This window comes from Entelurus aequoreus, linkage group LG21, assembly GCF_033978785.1.
Source record: "Entelurus aequoreus isolate RoL-2023_Sb linkage group LG21, RoL_Eaeq_v1.1, whole genome shotgun sequence".
NCBI lineage: Eukaryota > Metazoa > Chordata > Actinopteri > Syngnathiformes > Syngnathidae > Entelurus > Entelurus aequoreus.
Genome location: NC_084751.1, coordinates 7,221,725 through 7,238,853, shown reverse-complemented (window position 1 = coordinate 7,238,853; position 17,129 = coordinate 7,221,725). Strand labels below are relative to the sequence as shown.

Here is a 17,129-nt window from a genome sequence, read left to right as displayed (position 1 = left end):
TAATTGTTCTTGACCTTCGGGCGACATTTTAAATTCAGAATTTTACACGGTGGACTTGAAAGTGAATTTAGTTTTTTCCTCCTGATCATCTTGTGGAACCTCAAGTATATCTGCATGACCCAAACGTGACGAGGACAGGACTTTGCTAGCGTCGAAAGATGCTCCTCGGCCCAAAGCCCCTTTCAGCGGTGGTCACCAAGGTAAGTGCATCTGGCAACATTCTTCTTTTGTTTTTACAAATGGTGACGTTTCACACCACATGACAAGTCAGAGATGTGTCTTGCACACGGGGACAAGATGGACGCCGCTGATGTCTATGATTTGTGGTGTGTGTTGACGAGCACCACGTAGCCACCCAGGCATCCAGTTGGTGTCTGACGCACCACCTAGGAAGTGGAGCAGGACTTTCTTGGTGCTGGTTCACTTGCACTACTTTTATACCCTTGATATTATGCAATCTTTGTGTTGTCTGATGGACCTTTCATCAATAAATATTCACCCTAATAAGTCTTTTTCATGGTAGGTGAAGTCTATTTGTACCTGTCGCAATTTACAACACAGGTGTCGTTTTAGTTGGAGATGGAATAATGGATCTTTGAAGACTGGCTCGTTTTGTTTGTGTGTGTGTGTGTATATATATATATATATATATATATATATATATATATATATATATACTACTTTTAAAATATATTGCAGCATTCGGCTGAGATTACATACACGTATACACTACCGTTCAAAAGTTTGTGGAATAGCCTTCATTTCTAAGAACAAGAATAGACTTTCGAGTTTCAGATGAAAGTTCTCTTTTTCAGGCCATTTTGAGCGTTTAATGGACCCCACAAATGTGATGCTCCAGAAAGTCAATCTGCTCAAAGGAAGGTCAGTTTTGTAGCTTCTGTAACGAGCTAAAGTGTTTTCAGATGTGTGAACATGATTGCACAAGGGTTTTCTAATCATCAATTAGCCTTCTGAGCCAATGAGCAAACACATTGTACCATTAGAACACTGGAGTGATAGTTGCTGGAAATGGGCCTCTATACACCTATGTAGATATTGCAGCAAAAAGCAGATATTTGCTGCTAGAATAGTCATTTACCACATTAGCAATGTATAGAGTGTATTTCTTTCAAGTTAAGACTAGTTTAAAGTTATCTTCATTGAAAAGTACAGTGCTTTTCCTTCAAAAATAAGGACTTTTCAATGTGACCCCAAACTTTTGAACGGTAGTGTATATATTCCCAATTAAATGTATTTTAGGGCCCCAATTAGACAGCATGAAAACAGACAAGTATGCTGGCACATTGTGGTGCATGTTTGTGAAATATATCGTACAGTTGAAACAAAGACATATGCAATAACCTTTTATGATTGTGTTTTTGTTAATCAAATGTGTATTAATATAACATGAAATCACTTAATGATTTATTTCCAAAATGCAAGGTGCTGTATATCACTGCCTTGAAAGGCAAGGTGGCCCCCACTAAGATGGCCGCCACGTACGCACGTCGCTTCGCATGGCCGCACTATGTCCGGGGTCAACGTTGCCAGACGTACCGAGACTACGCTATGATGGCGGTGCTGTTTGTCAGTGGCAACTTTTTTCCAACAGCATAAGTTCATATAAAGGTAAAACTGCAATGTGCTGTACTATACACTGTCTTTATTAAAGTTTTATTATATGTACAACACAGATGTTTCCTCTACCGCATGATTGTAAGTTGTTGGTACAATAATGTGTCCTTGCGTGTTTGGCAACACAGGTGGGTGTGGCCCCGCTGCCAAACTCGGCATTAGCTCAGATAGCAATAGAGGAGCTGCGGCGCTAATGTTCCTTTTTCTGGTCACAAAAACATCTCAGCTTTCTTTTTGTCACCGTTGCACGTTGCAGCTGTGATGCTGTGTCAGAATGGGAAACCTTTTTGGAAAGAAGAAACAAAGTCGAGTGACAGAACAAGACAAGGCTATCTTGGTAAGCGTTAGCCAACTAGCTAACTAGCCTCCAGCTCACTCCTGACTTAGTATTTAACAATTCCTCTCCACTACTTCTACAACATCGAATTATAATACTTCATCTTTGGTGCTAACATGTTTTAATTGTTTCTAGTCAATTCGGCGGGGGTTGTGTTATAACATTTCCTTGGGGTTCTTGTTCCAAATACTCTAAGAACTTTAATGTTCAACTTGTTTTGTTTCTTGCCCTTTTGGAGGCTGAGTGTTGACTGCAAACTTACTTTATTTCTACCATGCTTACATTTACATTATAGTACTCACTTTATTACTACCATGCTTACATTTACATTATAGTACTCCCTTTATTACTACCATGCTTACATTTACATTATAGTACTCACTTTATTTCTACCATGCTTACATTTACATTATAGTACTCACTTTATTACTACCATGCTTACATTTACATTATAGTACTCACTTTATTACTACCATGCATACATTTACATTATAGTACTCACTTTATTTCTACCATGCTTACGTTTACATTATAGTACTCACTTAATTACTACCATGCTTACGTTTACATTATAGTACTCACTTTATTACTACCATGCTTACATTTACATTATAGTACTCACTTTATTACTATCATGCTTACATTTACATTATAGTACTCACTTTCTTTCTACCATGCTTACATTTACATTATAGTACTCACTTTATTTCTACCATGCTTACATTTACATTATAGTACTCACTTTATTACTACCATGCTTACATTTACATTATAGTACTCACTTTATTACTACCATGCTTACATTTACATTATAGTACTCACTTTATTACTACCATGCTTACATTTACATTATAGTACTCACTTTATTACTACCATGCTTACATTTACATTATAGTACTCACTTTATTACTACCATGCTTACATTTACATTATAGTACTCACTTTATTACTACCATGCTTACATTTACATTATAGTACTCACTTTATTTCTACCATGCTTACATTTACATTATAGTACTCACTTTATTTCTACCATGCTTACATTTACATTATAGTACTCACTTTATTACTACCATGCTTACATTTACATTATAGTACTCACTTTATTACTACCATGCTTACATTTACATTATAGTACTCACTTTATTACTACCATGCTTACATTTACATTATAGTACTCACTTTATTACTATCATGCTTACATTTACATTATAGTACTCACTTTATTTCTACCATGCTTACATTTACATTATAGTACTCACTTTATTACTACCATGCTTACATTTACATTATAGTACTCACTTTATTTCTACCATGCTTACATTTACATTATAGTACTCACTTTATTTCTACCATGCTTACATTTACATTATAGTACTCACTTTATTACTACCATGCTTACATTTACATTATAGTACTCACTTTATTACTACCATGCTTACATTTACATTATAGTACTCACTTTATTACTACCATGCTTACATTTACATTATAGTACTCACTTTATTTCTACCATGCTCACATTTACATTATAGTACTCACTTTATTACTACCATGCTTACATTTACATTATAGTACTCACTTTATTACTACCATGCTTACATTTACATTATAGTACTCACTTTATTACTACCATGCTTACATTTACATTATAATACTCACTTTATTACTATCATGCTTACATTTACATTATAGTACTCACTTTATTTCTACCATGCTTACATTTACATTATAGTACTCACTTTATTACTACCATGCTTACATTTACATTATAGTACTCACTTTATTTCTACCATGCTTACATTTACATTATAGTACTCACTTTATTTCTACCATGCTTACATTTACATTATAGTACTCACTTTATTACTACCATGCTTACATTTACATTATAGTACTCACTTTATTACTACCATGCTTACATTTACATTATAGTACTCACTTTATTACTACCATGCTTACATTTACATTATAGTACTCACTTTATTTCTACCATGCTTACATTTACATTATGGTACTCACTTTATTACTACCATGCTTACATTTACATTATAGTACTCACTTTATTACTACCATGCTTACATTTACATTATAGAACTCACTTTATTACTACCATGCTTACATTTACAATATAGTACTCACTTTATTACTACCATGCTTACATTTACATTATAGTACTCACTTTATTACTACCATGCTTACATTTACATTATAGTACTCACTTTATTACTACCATGCTTACATTTACATTATAGTACTCACTTTATTACTACCATGCTTACATTTACATTATAGTACTCACTTTATTTCTACCATGCTTACATTTACATTATAGTACTCACTTTATTACTACCATGCTTACATTTACATTATAGTACTCACTTTATTACTACCATGCTTACATTTACATTATAGTACTCACTTTATTTCTACCATGCTTACATTTACATTATAGTACTCACTTTATTACTACCATGCTTACATTTACATTATAGAACTCACTTTATTACTACCATGCTTACATTTACAATATAGTACTCACTTTATTACTACCATGCTTACATTTACATTATAGTACTCACTTTATTACTACCATGCTTACATTTACACCATGCTTACATTTACAATACAGTATGTCACATATTTACAGTCTCTCAGCACATCTTTGCAAAAGTAGGAAGACGAGTTCATTTATTTCAACCCAGTTTGATGGCAACAAATGTTTACTTGCTGTGATGTTATTGTAACAAACAAATACTAAAGTTGTCATAAATAAATAGTTGTGGTTGACATAAAGTTCAAGATGTTTATCAGGATTCTTCTTCCTTGCTTGCAACATCGATACCAAATATTTATGCTCTAAAATCGATTCTCACATCAAAGTATCGATACTTCTGACAGTTCAAACAGTGTAAAGTAATTCAATCTTTGAGATCTTGTCTACAGTAAATGAAACTCATTTGGTGGGAACTACTTTTACTTCCGCACAGGTAAGTAACATGCAAGAAAATGATTGTCATTTAAAAGGATCCATCAGTATGATAATAAAAGAGCAAGTGCATGTATCATTTGATTGCAGGCTATCTGGAGACTCTACAGGCAGCGTTAAATATTGATATAAGATAACACACTCAGTGCAAAATAACACCTTTATTTGTTTCTCCCTGTGATTTGTATTGTTTCAAGATGATTCCCCAAGAGCAGCGACACTTGACATGCACTTTTTACATTTGACCAAAGACATTAGGCATATTTGCACTAAGTATCGGATTGGTATCGCCTAAATTTGACGCAGTATCGGATTGTAAAGACGATCACTACTTCCTTGTCCTTTGTAAACACTTTGAGTTTGAACAATTATTAAATAAGATCATATCACTACGTTGTTTATGAATGGCTTCCATATTGTAATTCCACATGCTGATACACTGAAGGTTTGAAGTGTTGTACATGCACACAAATATGTCATGTTCATTTTCCAGAAGCTTTTTTGTTAAGAACTGTTTAGTTTGCTTTGTACATGATGTCATCTACTTGCAAATGGACCAAATCATTGAATTTCAATAGTTTTGATACAATAACGGGTTCTTTACATCCAACGTTGTGTATTATTCTAACTGACCTCTTTTGTCACCCCGTCAGTCAAATAAGTGCACATGAATTATTTCCTCATATTTCTACACAATATTCCTTGCAGACTTGAATAATCCACGCCTGTCTTTGTTCTGCCTTTGCAGCAACTGAAGCAGCAGCGAGATAAACTGAGGCAGTACCAGAAGAAGATCAACCTGCAGCTGGAGAAGGAACGACTTCTGGCCAAGAAGCTGCTGAGAGATGGCAAGAAAGAGTGAGTCCACTTTTGTTGTCCTGTACTTTAGGAGAGATGACTTTTGTTGTCCTGTACTTCAGGAGAGATGACTACTTTTGTTGTCCTGTACTTTAGGAGAGATGACTTTTGTTGTCCTGTACTTCAGGAGAGATGACTACTTTTGTTGTCCTGTACTTTAGGAGAGATGACTTTTGTTGTCCTGTACTTCAGGAGAGATGACTACTTTTGTTGTCCTGTACTTTAGGAGAGATGACGACTTTTGTTGTCCTGTACTTTAGGAGAGATGACGACTTTTGTTGTCCTGTACTTTAGGAGAGATGACGACTTTTGTTGTCCTGTACTTTAGGAGAGATTACTTTTGTTGTCCTGTACTTTAGGAGAGATGACGACTTTTGTTGTCCTGTACTTTAGGAGAGGACTTTTGTTGTCCTGTACTTTAGGAGAGATTACTTTTGTTGTCCTGTACTTTAGGAGAGATGACGACTTTTGTTGTCCTGTACTTTAGGAGAGATGACGACTTTTGTTGTCCTGTACTTTAGGAGAGATGACGACTTTTGTTGTCCTGTACTTTAGGAGAGATTACTTTTGTTGTCCTGTACTTTAGGAGAGATGACGACTTTTGTTGTCCTGTACTTTAGGAGAGATGACTTTTGTTGTCCTGTACTTTAGGAGAGATGACTTTTGTTGTCCTGTACTTCAGGAGAGATGACTACTTTTGTTGTCCTGTACTTTAGGAGAGATGACGACTTTTGTTGTCCTGTACTTTAGGAGAGATGACGACTTTTGTTGTCCTGTACTTTAGGAGAGATTACTTTTGTTGTCCTGTACTTTAGGAGAGATGACGACTTTTGTTGTCCTGTACTTTAGGAGAGGACTTTTGTTGTCCTGTACTTTAGGAGAGATTACTTTTGTTGTCCTGTACTTTAGGAGAGATTACTTTTGTTGTCCTGTACTTTAGGAGAGATGAAGATGACTTTTGTTGTCCTGTACTTTAGGAGAGGACTTTTGTTGTCCTGTACTTTAGGAGAGATTACTTTTGTTGTCCTGTACTTTAGGAGAGATGAAGATGACTTTTGTTGTCCTGTACTTTAGGAGAGGACTTTTGTTGTCCTGTACTTTAGGAGAGATGACTTTTGTTGTCCTGTACTTTAGGAGAGATGAAGATGACTTTTGTTGTCCTGTACTTTAGGAGAGATGACTTTTGTTGTCCTGTACTTTAGGAGAGATGACGACTTTTGTTGTCCTGTACTTTAGGAGAGATGACTTTTGTTGTCCTGTACTTTAGTAGAGATGACTTTTGTTGTCCTGTACTTTAGTAGAGATGACGACTTTTGTTGTCCTGTACTTTAGGAGAGATTACTTTTGTTGTCCTGTACTTTAGGAGAGATGAAGATGACTTTTGTTGTCCTGTACTTTAGGAGAGATGACTTTTGTTGTCCTGTACTTTAGGAGAGATGACGACTTTTGTTGTCCTGTACTTTAGGAGAGATGACTTTTGTTGTCCTGTACTTTAGTAGAGATGACTTTTGTTGTCCTGTACTTTAGTAGAGAATCTCTACTAGAGATGACGACTTTTGTTGTCCTGTACTTTAGGAGAGATGACTTTTGTTGTCCTGTACTTTAGGAGAGATGACAATTTTTGTTGTCCTGTACTTTAGGAGAGATGACAACTTTTGTTGTCCTGTACTTTAGGAGAGATGACAACTTTTGTTGTCCTGTACTTTAGGAGAGATGAAGATGACTTTTGTTGTCCTGTACTTTAGGAGAGATGACTTTTGTTGTCCTGTACTTTAGGAGAGATGACGACTTTTGTTGTCCTGGGGCCGTACTTATCAAGCTTCTTAGAATGACTCCTAAGAAGTCTGCTAAGAGTTGACTTAAGAGTAAATAAATTCTTGGCTGAAAGCTGCACTTAAAAGTTAGTTATCAAGCGTCTTACTCACACTTTCAGCGAAGTGTAGGACTGAATCTTAAGTGTCACACTCAGAGCTGAATTACGACATTACTATGTGCCGTAAACGCAATTTTAGGTGACGTCATTTCTGTGTCCATAGAAATGACCAATCACGGAAGGGAATCCCTTGTCTAAGAATAAAGAAATATCTTGGAAATATTTAAGTGGACAATGGGAGTGTATATTTTGACAATAAACTACAAAATAATACAAAACAAACTAGTCCCCGCCGGCACTCACGCAACCGCTCCCTCTCTTCTCTCGCCCACACACTCACTGACGTCACTCACCTCACGGCCACACACATACGCTACTGTCATAACATTTTCTTTCCAATTCATTAATTAGGCAACTAATTTGAAACTGGTGTGGGTGGCTCTATATATACTAGCCCACTGCAGACACATGCAGAAATCAACAAGGAATCGAAAAGTATTAAATCTGTGACAAAAATAATATCCGCTCTGTCTAAACGATACCGTTTGATCAGCTGCTCGTCATCAAAAAAAACAAAACATTGTTCCGTTCCCTGAACGTTGGCGTACGTCTCTCTTGCCTCAGTGCCATCCCCTGCTGGCAACTCCTAACCACTTAAGACACCTCTGAAGGTCTCTTAAATATCGTGGAGAGTAGGAGTGATTCTTAGACTTAAGAATGTTGATAAAAAGCTTTTATTCTTAAGTTTGAGAGTAGGACTAAATTTCGCAAATTCTCAGGACTTAAGTGTAAAATGGCACTCTAAGAAGCTTGATAAGTACGGCCCCTGTACTTTAGGAGAGATGACTACTTTTGTTGTCCTGTACTTTAGGAGAGATGACTACTTTTGTTGTCCTGTACTTTAGGAGAGATGAAGATGACTTTTGTTGTCCTGTACTTTAGAAAAGATGACAACTTTTGTTGTCCTGTACTTTAGGAGAGATGACTACTTTTGTTGTCCTGTACTTTAGAAAAGATGACAACTTTTGTTGTCCTGTACTTTAGGAGAGATGACTACTTTTGTTGTCCTGTACTTTAGGAGAGCGCTCCTCCTGCTGAAGAAGAAACGTTACCAGGACCAGCTGTTGGACAAGACTGAGAACCAGATCAGCAACCTGGAGCGTCTGGTGTGTGGCAGCTTCAGCATGATGTCATGTTGATCCTGCCTGGCTGACATCTTGTCCTCCTCCATCACCTTACAGGTGCAGGACCTCGAGTTTGTCCAGATTGAGAAGAAGGTCCTGGACGGCCTCAAAGTGGGAAATGAATGTCTGAAGAAAATGCACGAGGTAAGTCCTGGCATCATGGAGTAGTCAGCTAGAACCTCACCGACCGTGTCTTCCTCACAAGGTCATGTCCATTGAAGACGTGGAGCGCATTTTGGACGAAACCCAGGAAGCTGTGGACTACCAAAGGGTGAGCATCTCCATCCTCTCTTGTCATGATGACTTCTCTGAAGACACCATGATGACTTCTCTGAAGACACCATGATGACTTCTCTGAAGACACCATGATGACTTCTCTGAAGACACCATGATGACTTCTCTGAAGACACCATGAAGACTTCTCTGAAGACACCATGATGACTTCTCTGAAGACACCATGATGACTTCTCTGAAGACACCATGATGACTTCTCTGAAGACACCATGATGACTTCTCTGAAGACACCATGAAGACTTCTCTGAAGACACCATGAAGACTTCTCTGAAGACACCATGATGACTTCTCTGAAGACTTCTCTGAAGACACCATGAAGACTTCTCTGAAGACACCATGATGACTTCTCTGAAGACACCATGATGACTTCTCTGAAGACACCATGAAGACTTCTCTGAAGACACCATGAAGACTTCTCTGAAGACACCATGAAGACTTCTCTGAAGACACCATGATGACTTCTCTGAAGACACCATGATGACTTCTCTGAAGACACCATGATGACTTCTCTGAAGACACCATGATGACTTCTCTGAAGACACCATGAAGACTTCTCTGAAGACACCATGATGACTTCTCTGAAGACACCATGATGACTTCTCTGAAGACACCATGATGACTTCTCTGAAGACACCATGAAGACTTCTCTGAAGACACCATGATGACTTCTCTGAAGACACCATGATGACTTCTCTGAAGACACCATGAAGACTTCTCTGAAGACACCATGATGACTTCTCTGAAGACACCATGATGACTTCTCTGAAGACACCATGAAGACTTCTCTGAAGACACCATGAAGACTTCTCTGAAGACACCATGATGACTTCTCTGAAGACACCATGATGACTTCTCTGAAGACACCATGAAGATTTCTCTGAAGACACCATGATGACTTCTCTGAAGACACCATGAAGACTTCTCTGAAGACACCATGAAGACTTCTCTGAAGACACCATGAAGACTTCTCTGAAGACACCATGAAGACTTCTCTGAAGACACCATGATGACTTCTCTGAAGACACCATGATGACTTCTCTGAAGACACCATGATGACTTCTCTGAAGACACCATGAAGACTTCTCTGAAGACACCATGAAGACTTCTCTGAAGACACCATGATGACTTCTCTGAAGACACCATGAAGACTTCTCTGAAGACACCATGATGACTTCTCTGAAGACACCATGAAGACTTCTCTGAAGACACCATGAAGACTTCTCTGAAGACACCATGAAGACTTCTCTGAAGACACCATGAAGACTTCTCTGAAGACACCATGATGACTTCTCTGAAGACACCATGATGACTTCTCTGAAGACACCATGATGACTTCTCTGAAGACACCATGATGACTTCTCTGAAGACACCATGATGACTTCTCTGAAGACACCATGAAGACTTCTCTGAAGACACCATGATGACTTCTCTGAAGACACCATGATGACTTCTCTGAAGACACCATGATGACTTCTCTGAAGACACCATGATGACTTCTCTGAAGACACCATGATGACTTCTCTGAAGACACCATGATGACTTCTCTGAAGACACCATGATGACTTCTCTGAAGACACCATGATGACTTCTCTGAAGACACCATGAAGACTTCTCTGAAGACACCATGAAGACTTCTCTGAAGACACCATGATGACTTCTCTGAAGACACCATGATGACTTCTCTGAAGACACCATGATGACTTCTCTGAAGACACCATGATGACTTCTCTGAAGACACCATGATGACTTCTCTGAAGACACCATGATGACTTCTCTGAAGACACCATGAAGACTTCTCTGAAGACACCATGAAGACTTCTCTGAAGACACCATGAAGACTTCTCTGAAGACACCATGAAGACTTCTCTGAAGACACCATGATGACTTCTCTGAAGACACCATGATGACTTCTCTGAAGACACCATGATGACTTCTCTGAAGACACCATGATGACTTCTCTGAAGACACCATGATGACTTCTCTGAAGACACCATGATGACTTCTCTGAAGACACCATGATGACTTCTCTGAAGACACCATGATGACTTCTCTGAAGACACCATGAAGACTTCTCTGAAGACACCATGATGACTTCTCTGAAGACACCATGATGACTTCTCTGAAGACACCATGATGACTTCTCTGAAGACACCATGAAGACTTCTCTGAAGACACCATGATGACTTCTCTGAAGACACCATGAAGACTTCTCTGAAGACACCATGAAGACTTCTCTGAGGACACCATGATGACTTCTCTGAGGACACCATGATGACTTCTCTGAAGACACCATGATGACTTCTCTGAAGACACCATGATGACTTCTCTGAAGACACCATGATGACTTCTCTGAAGACACCATGAAGACTTCTCTGAAGACACCATGATGACTTCTCTGAAGACACCATGATGACTTCTCTGAAGACACCATGATGACTTCTCTGAAGACACCATGAAGACTTCTCTGAAGACACCATGAAGACTTCTCTGAAGACACCATGAAGACTTCTCTGAAGACACCATGATGACTTCTCTGAAGACACCATGATGACTTCTCTGAAGACACCATGATGACTTCTCTGAAGACACCATGAAGACTTCTCTGAAGACACCATGATGACTTCTCTGAAGACACCATGAAGACTTCTCTGAAGACACCATGATGACTTTGCTTCTCTCTCTGTGCAGCAAATTGACGACATGCTGGCCGGCTCCTTGTCCCAAGAGGATGAAGACGCTATCCTGGCTGAGCTGGAGGCCATCACTCAGGTGTGCTGTAGTGTTTGTTGTTGTAGTGTAGTTGTTGTACTGTAGTTGTTGTACTGTAGTTGTTGTACTGTAGTTGTTGTACTGTAGTATGTGAGCTGGAACAAGGTTTTCCCTTTCGTCCTTGTCCTTAGGAAGATGTGGAGCTTCCAGATGTTCCATCACAGCAACTTCCTGATGTTCCATCACAGCAACTTCCAGAGGTGGTGGAGGAGAAGGCAGGTTGGTGTTGATGTGGAGGACACATAGGACTCAAAGAAGGACACATAGGACTCAAAGAAGGACACATAGGACTCAAAGAAGGACACATAGGACTCAAAGAAGGACACATAGGACTCAAAGAAGGACACACAGGACTCAAAGAAGGACACACAGGACTAAAGAAGGACACATAGGACTCAAAGAAGGACATTGGAGGACACATAGGACTCAAAGAAGGACACATAGGACTCAAAGAAAGACATATAGGACTCAAAGAAGGACACTTAGGACTCAAAGAAGGACACTTAGGACTCAAAGAAGGACACTTAGGACTCAAAGAAGGACACTTAGGACTCAAAGAAGGACACATAAAAAGTTGTAGAAGGACACATAGGACTCAAAGAAGGACACTTAGGACTCAAAGAAGGACACTTAGGACTCAAAGAAGGACACATAGGACTCAAAGAAGGACACATAGGACTCAAAGAAGGACACATAGGACTCAAAGAAGGACACATAGGACTCAAAAGAAGGACACATAGGACTCAAAGAAGGACACTTAGGACTCAAAGAAGGACACTTAGGACTCAAAGAAGGACAAACATGACTTAAAGAAGGACACAGGACTCAAAGAAGGACACTTAGGACTCAAAGAAGGACACTTAGGACTCAAAGAAGGACACTTAGGACTCAAAAGAAGGACACTTAGGACTCAAAGAAGGACACTTAGGACTCAAAGAAGGACACACAGGACTTAAAGAAGGACACAGGACTCAAAGAAGGACACATAAAAAGTTGTAGAAGGACACATAGGCGCCTACAACATGTAGAAGACACAAGATGCGTACAAGGAGACTTGGAAGGACACACAGGACGCTTAGAACAACACAGGACACGTCCAACATACAGAAGGACACATAGGATGTGTACAAGGAGACTTGGAAGGACACATAGGACGCTTAGAACAACACAGGACACGTCCAACATACAGAAGGACACATAGGATGCGTACAAGGAGACTTGGAAGGACACATAGGATGCTTAGAACAACACAGGACACGTCCAACATACAGAAGGACACATAGGATGTGTACAAGGAGACTTGGAAGGACACATAGGACGCTTAGAACAACACAGGACACGTCCAACATACAGAAGGACACATAGGATGCGTACAAGGAGACTTGGAAGGACACATAGGATGCTTAGAACAACACAGGACACGTCCAACATACAGAAGGACACATAGGATGCGTACAAGGAGACTTGGAAGGACACAGAATGTGTAGAAGGACACAGGACATGTACAACATGTAGAAGGACACATAGGACATGTAGTTGGACACTTAGAAGGACATGTAGTTGGACACTTAGGACATGTAGTTGGACACTTAGGACATGTAGTTGGACACTTAGGACATGTAGTAGGACACTTAGGACATGTAGTTGGACACTTAGGACATGTAGTAGGACACTTAGGACATGTAGGAAGATGTTAGAATTGTGCTAATGGCTGATGTTTCTTTTAGCAAGGGTTCATCCCAGGAAGAAGGCGGAGCTTCTGGCTGCCTGAGAGGACAGCAGGTGGACACTGTCTGTCTCACTTTGCTCATGGAAGCCCAGCAGAGCATCTTTCACGCTCAGCAGCTGCTCTCAGTGCCACTGAGCTGCTGGTGCCCACTTGCTGTTGACAAGTGAACACGCGTATGTACACAAAACATTCTTATATTGACTCTGGATGCAGAGACTTCAAAATAAAAGCCCAGCATAAGAAGGATGTTATCAGTTATTAAACAACACTTTCTCTCAGCTGTTAAAAACAAATGTAAAAGAGGCCTTAATGTAGATAGTTGAGCTGGTGAGAAGCTGTCATGCACCTTCAATGTCCCACTCGTGTCTCTCCCTACCAATCCATTATTATAGTGATGGTGAGAAGCTGTCATGCACCTTCAATGTCCCACTCTTGTCTCTCCCTACCAATCCATTATTATAGTGATGGTGAGAAGCTGTCATGCACCTTCAATGTCCCACTCGTGTCTCTCCCTACCAATCCATTATTATAGTGATGGTGAGAAGCTGTCATGCACCTTCAATGTCCCACTCTTGTCTCTCCCTACTAATCCATTATTATAGTGATGGTGAGAAGCTGTCATGCACCTTCAATGTCCCACTCGTGTCTCTCCCTACCAATCCATTATTATAGTGATGGTGAGAAGCTGTCATGCACCTTCAATGTCCCACTCTTGTCTCTCCCTACTAATCCATTATTATAGTGATGGTGAGAAGCTGTCATGCACCTTCAATGTCCCACTCGTGTCTCTCCCTACCAATCCATTATTATAGTGATGGTGAGAAGCTGTCATGCACCTTCAATGTCCCACTCGTGTCTCTCCCTACCAATCCATTATTATAGTGATGGTGAGAAGCTGTCATGCACCTTCAATGTCCCACTCGTGTCTCTCCCTACCAATCCATTATTATAGTGATGGTGAGAAGCTGTCATGCACCTTCAATGTCCCACTCGTGTCTCTCCCTACCAATCCATTATTATAGTGATGGTGAGAAGCTGTCATGCACCTTCAATGTCACACTCGTGTCTCTCCCTACTAATCCATTATTATAGTGAAGGTGAGAAGCTGTCATGCACCTTCAATGTCCCACTCGTGTCTCTCCCTACTAATCCATTATTATAGTGAAGGTGAGAAGCTGTCATGCACCTTCAATGTCCCACTCTTGTCTCTCCCTACCAATCCATTATTATAGTGATGGTGAGAAGCTGTCATGCACCTTCAATGTCCCACTCGTGTCTCTCCCTACCAATCCATTATTATAGTGATGGTGAGAAGCTGTCATGCACCTTCAATGTCCCACTCTTGTCTCTCCCCACTAATCCATTATTATAGTGAAGGTGAGAAGCTGTCATGCACTTTGTTTAGTCTTTATTTGAAGGGACAATGTACAGAAACATTAAGCTCAAAGACAGATATGTTCTGTACCAGATTATAGCTAAATAGCTAATTTCCATCTGCAGTCCCTGGCTACCTAAATGAAAGGGATACGAAAATCATGCAATAAAATTATGACAATAAAAACATACACAAGTATTAAGAAAAAAGTCATACAATGCCCTTTCATGACCTTCAATGTCCCACTCTTGTCTCTCCCTACTAATCCATTATTATACAAGTGATTTATTACAATAAACTCCTTTGGACATCCTGCTGTTGTCGTGTTTGGCCACAAGGTGGCAGCAGTGCACCGCACATTGACATCCACTGCTCTCCTCGCGGGAACGCGTGGGAGTGGGCGGTGCGAATGAGTCATGCGCGTGGAAGTCGTGGCGGGAAGGGGTAAAAAAAGCCCACCCGGGTCTGCGGAGTCCTCAAGTACTCTTTTATCTTTGTATGTACCTTCTTCTGCCGCCACTTCGCGCTATTTTGTATGGCGGTGCTGTGACGTCATCCACATGGTCACGTGTTGCTGAGGAGTCGCCCCCTGCCGGCTGCCAGCAGATATCAGTCAATACATTGAACACGTGACCTCCACTTTGCAACGGTGTTTTATGGTACTGACCCACAATGCAACGCTTCTGTGGCCCACTCGCTGAGCAGAACCACGCAAAACAAAAGAAGGGCGGAATTGTGTGTGTTGTGTAAAAGGTGGGAGGACGCTTCTTCTCAATGGTCGAGGGGGCGTGGTGACGCAGTTGAGGGGGCGTGGCTTGCTTTGCGAGACGCTGCGTTCAATGATGAAGAAAAAGTCGTTATTTTTTTGAAGACTGTTGGTAAGAGTGCCACATTGAAAAAGGTGCAATAGTCACTAATGTGTGCTGTAGCGCACACTAACCTGACCAGTGGCCTTTTCTCCCAGGCTCCCTGAACGCATCGTCGCTTCTGACGTTCCGCCTGTGCGCGTGCACGCGTGTGGGTCTCCGGCGTGGGCGCAGCGGAGGTCTCTCCTATAAAAGACGGAACCACCACCACCCTCATCATCATCATCATCATCATCATCATCACCACCACCACGCGGCAAACATGTCCCGAACCGACGAGGTGCACCGAATCACGGAGAACGTCTACAAGGTGAGACACGCTGCATGCGCATGTGTGAAGTTGCCTTCTGAGAGTTTATTGACGATCGATCGATGATCGATCAAATCCTGCTTTTCCTTCATTCATGAAGTTTGGTTCCGTTTGACTTCCTGCTCAGTCGTCGCTGACTTTGATTAGTAGTGATCAGCAGGAGTATTGATACCTGCTGGAATGACATCATCGATATGATCAAAGATCAGATGTTTGAGATGTTTTGGAAGTCCATGCTTGCTTGTTGACTCGCAGCCGAATAGGAGTTTGTTTTCAGGGATGTAAAGACCTTCTCACTGCATGACACATGTTTCATCAACAAAGTACAGTCAGTCATACCATCGTAGGACAAAGTACAGTCATAGTCATACCATCGTAGGACAAAGTACAGTCATAGTCATACCATCGTAGGACAAAGTACAGTCATATTCATACCATCGTAGGACAAAGTACAGTCATATTCATACATTGTCTCACAATAAGAAGGTCTTGAGTTCAATCCCGGGCTCAGGATCTTTCTGTGTGGAGTTTGCATGTTCTCTTCGTGACTGTGTGGCTTCTACTCCGGCTTCTTCCCACCTCCAAACACATGCACCTGGGGATAGGCCCCTCCCACCTCCAAAGACATGCACCTGGGGATAGGCCCCTCCCACCTCCAAAGACATGCACCTGGGGATAGGCCCCTCCCACCTCCAAAGACATGCACCTGGGGATAGGCCCCTCCCACCTCCAAAGACATGCACCTGGGGATAGGCCCCTCCCACCTCCAAAGACATGCACCTGGGGATAGGTTGATTGGCCTAATGGCCTAATGGTCCCTAGTGTGTGAATGTTGTCTGTCTGTCTGTGTTGGCCCTGTGATGAGGTGGCGACTTGTCCAGGGTGTACCCCGCCTTCCGCCCAAATGCAG

At 40.7% G+C, this 17,129-nt stretch overlaps 2 protein-coding genes across 8 annotated transcripts in view; both read left to right on the top strand.

Moving 5' to 3' along the window:
* The first annotated feature begins 70 nt into the window (after positions 1-70).
* chmp6b (charged multivesicular body protein 6b) lies at positions 71-16,157 on the top strand. 3 transcript variants are annotated; one of them, XM_062030695.1, is made up of 10 exons: positions 71-200; positions 1,444-1,629; positions 1,892-1,972; positions 5,710-5,819; positions 8,771-8,858; positions 8,934-9,020; positions 9,082-9,147; positions 11,859-11,939; positions 12,071-12,158; positions 13,667-14,460. In XM_062030695.1, the coding sequence occupies exons 3-10, from the start codon at positions 1,910-1,912 to the stop codon at positions 13,708-13,710; spliced, it is 627 nt and encodes a 208-aa protein (XP_061886679.1). In that variant the 5' UTR covers positions 71-200; positions 1,444-1,629; positions 1,892-1,909; the 3' UTR covers positions 13,711-14,460. The 3 variants fall into 3 exon arrangements, 2 of the variants coding, with proteins under 2 accessions (XP_061886679.1, XP_061886678.1); XR_009823604.1 differs by lacking the exons at positions 71-200; positions 1,444-1,629 and adding an exon at positions 16,008-16,157 and having other exon boundaries at positions 1,755-1,972; positions 13,667-13,841; XM_062030694.1 differs by lacking the exons at positions 71-200; positions 1,444-1,629 and having other exon boundaries at positions 1,755-1,972.
* The window catches only part of baiap2b (BAR/IMD domain containing adaptor protein 2b), a 31,925-nt gene continuing 30,809 nt past the window's right edge, over positions 16,014-17,129 (top strand). For 4 of the 5 annotated variants that reach the window (XM_062030687.1, XM_062030686.1, XM_062030685.1 and 1 more), the window contains exon 1: positions 16,014-16,219. In XM_062030687.1, coding sequence (XP_061886671.1) covers positions 16,172-16,219 — 48 coding nt within the window. In that variant the 5' untranslated portion in view covers positions 16,014-16,171. The remainder of the gene's footprint in view (positions 16,220-17,129) is intronic. The other variant, XM_062030689.1, reaches the window with a different exon arrangement.

Coding starts and splice junctions, on each gene's coding strand:
- chmp6b (XM_062030695.1), top strand. CDS start 1,910: ATGGGAAACCTTTTTGGAAAGAAGAAACAAAGTCGAGTGACAGAACAA. Junction 8,859..8,933: donor TCAGCAACCTGGAGCGTCTG/GTGTGTGGCAGC, acceptor ATCACCTTACAG/GTGCAGGACCTCGAGTTTGT. Junction 9,021..9,081: donor GTCTGAAGAAAATGCACGAG/GTAAGTCCTGGC, acceptor CTTCCTCACAAG/GTCATGTCCATTGAAGACGT.